Here is a 1,844-nt window from a genome sequence, read left to right on the forward strand (position 1 = left end):
CCCCAAACTGCGATGACAAAAATGCTCCATCACTTCCAAACAGTCCCCAAGAGACACAGAATTACATCCCATTGAAAATCACTGCCATAATAGGGGGAAAGCAGATCTAGTTTCAATTCAATACTTTCTGAGGGTCTCCTTTGAAGTTAGTTTTTGGGGGTTACATTTGAGACACAGGACCCCAATTGAGAAGACTACTTGGTGTTCATTTGGATACCCTGGGGTATAGTAAACTCTCCCAAGATACTGAAGTCCTCTTTAGTGTCTGAGGATGAAGTCCACTGGGTGAAGCCCTTTGGGGCCCACCAGGTACTCAAGGATAGAGTTCTCCATACATATAGTAAGGTACCCCAATTTTATATTCTCAGGGAAATTAGAGCATCCCAGGGAAATAATGGAGCTCATTTGAGACATGATAGGCTCTCTCAGTATTCTGATTCCTCTTAGCGTATATATAGGGCCACTTCAGATACAATGGGGATTTCTCAAGTTACTGAGGTTGCCTAATTGGGAGTCCCAAGTTAGACTCCAAATTCCACCTTTGACTCACCCTCTCTTCTTGTTCTTCTCTGTGGTCGCATCCTTCTCATTCTCTGCCCTGATGGGCTGGGCCTCTACCCCAGCCTGGGGGGTGCCCCCAGGCGCCCCCTCCTTGGCAGTTCCCTCTTTGCCCCCCTCAGCCTCGCCCCAGCGCCCAGCTGAGCGGCGCAGGTTTTCATAGTCAGGGTCGGGCTCTGCTGCTCGTGCCTCATCCTCGGCAGGAGGCTGCAGGCCAGGGGAGGCCAGGGGGGTGGCCCCTGCAGTGCAGCGGAAGTGCTGGTGGAACTGGACTGGAAGGCTCAGCCGGAGAAAGAGCATCTCCACCAGACTGTTCTGGGAGCCCCAGGTGCGGTGGGTCAGGCGCAGGCAGGGAGGCGTATCCACGGTACCATCCATGCGGGCCACCTGCAGGGGTCAGGGGACAGTGGGAAGCACTGAGCCAGGTGGGGGGGCTGGGCCAGGCCATTGGTCCGAAACCTGGTTACACAAAGAGCCACCCTTAGGCTTTAGAGGACCTGTGTGAGAATTAGTCAAAGATGCCCCCTCCTCTGAGCGGATGAAGCTCCTGGTGGGGCAAGCAGCTTGGCCATGGGTGCTTTCAGCCCTCTCTCAGCCTTTTCTGGGCACTTTGTTTTGTGGCAGCCCCAGAAGCCCCAGTCATACACTGGAATCACTTAGGGAAACTTCCAAAACCTACCTATGCACAGGACTCACTCCAGACCAAGTCATCCATCCATCCATCCATCCATCCCACAAATATTTACTGAGCACCTACTGTGTGCTAGGTACTGTTCGAGGTGCCAGGAACACATCAGTGAACAGAACAGACTGCCCTCCTGGTCTCTTAGGGACACCTCTTGGGGAGAGCAGTTCAGAAGAATCCAAATTTTGTAAAGGCTCCCCAGGTGAATTTTTGTTAATTATGTTGTATGTGGAAATATAACACTCAGAAAAGTGCACACGTCATAAAGTGCACAGTATGAGTTTTCAGAGTGAATGCACCTGTGTGCCCAGCACCCAGATGGAAAAACAAAGCTGGCTGGTCAGCTCAGTTGATTAGAGCATGGTGTTATAACACCAAGGTCAAAGGGTTCGGATCCCCTTACCAGCCAGCCACCAAAAAAAAAAAAAGAAAGAAAAGAGAGAGACGGGGCCCGGCCCGGTGGCGCACTGCTACAGTGCGCCGCTTGCGAGCATGGTGGCGCTCACGCCGAGGGTTCGGATCCCACATACAGACCGGCTCCCGCTCCCTGGCTGAGCGAGGTGCAGGTGCAACACCGAGGGTTGCGATCCCGTTGCCGGTC

The 1,844-nt window shown here is 53.0% G+C and overlaps 1 protein-coding gene across 1 annotated transcript in view; it reads right to left on the minus strand.

The window, feature by feature from the left end:
• Window positions 1-1,844, minus strand: part of RYR1 (ryanodine receptor 1 (skeletal)) — a 123,255-nt gene that overhangs the window by 89,854 nt on the left and 31,557 nt on the right. The window contains exon 28 of the mRNA XM_008573955.1: window positions 551-945. Coding sequence (XP_008572177.1) covers window positions 551-945 — 395 coding nt within the window. The remainder of the gene's footprint in view (window positions 1-550; window positions 946-1,844) is intronic.

This window comes from Galeopterus variegatus, unplaced genomic scaffold (assembly GCF_000696425.1).
Source record: "Galeopterus variegatus unplaced genomic scaffold, G_variegatus-3.0.2 Scaffold973, whole genome shotgun sequence".
NCBI classification, from domain to species: Eukaryota; Metazoa; Chordata; class Mammalia; order Dermoptera; family Cynocephalidae; genus Galeopterus; species Galeopterus variegatus.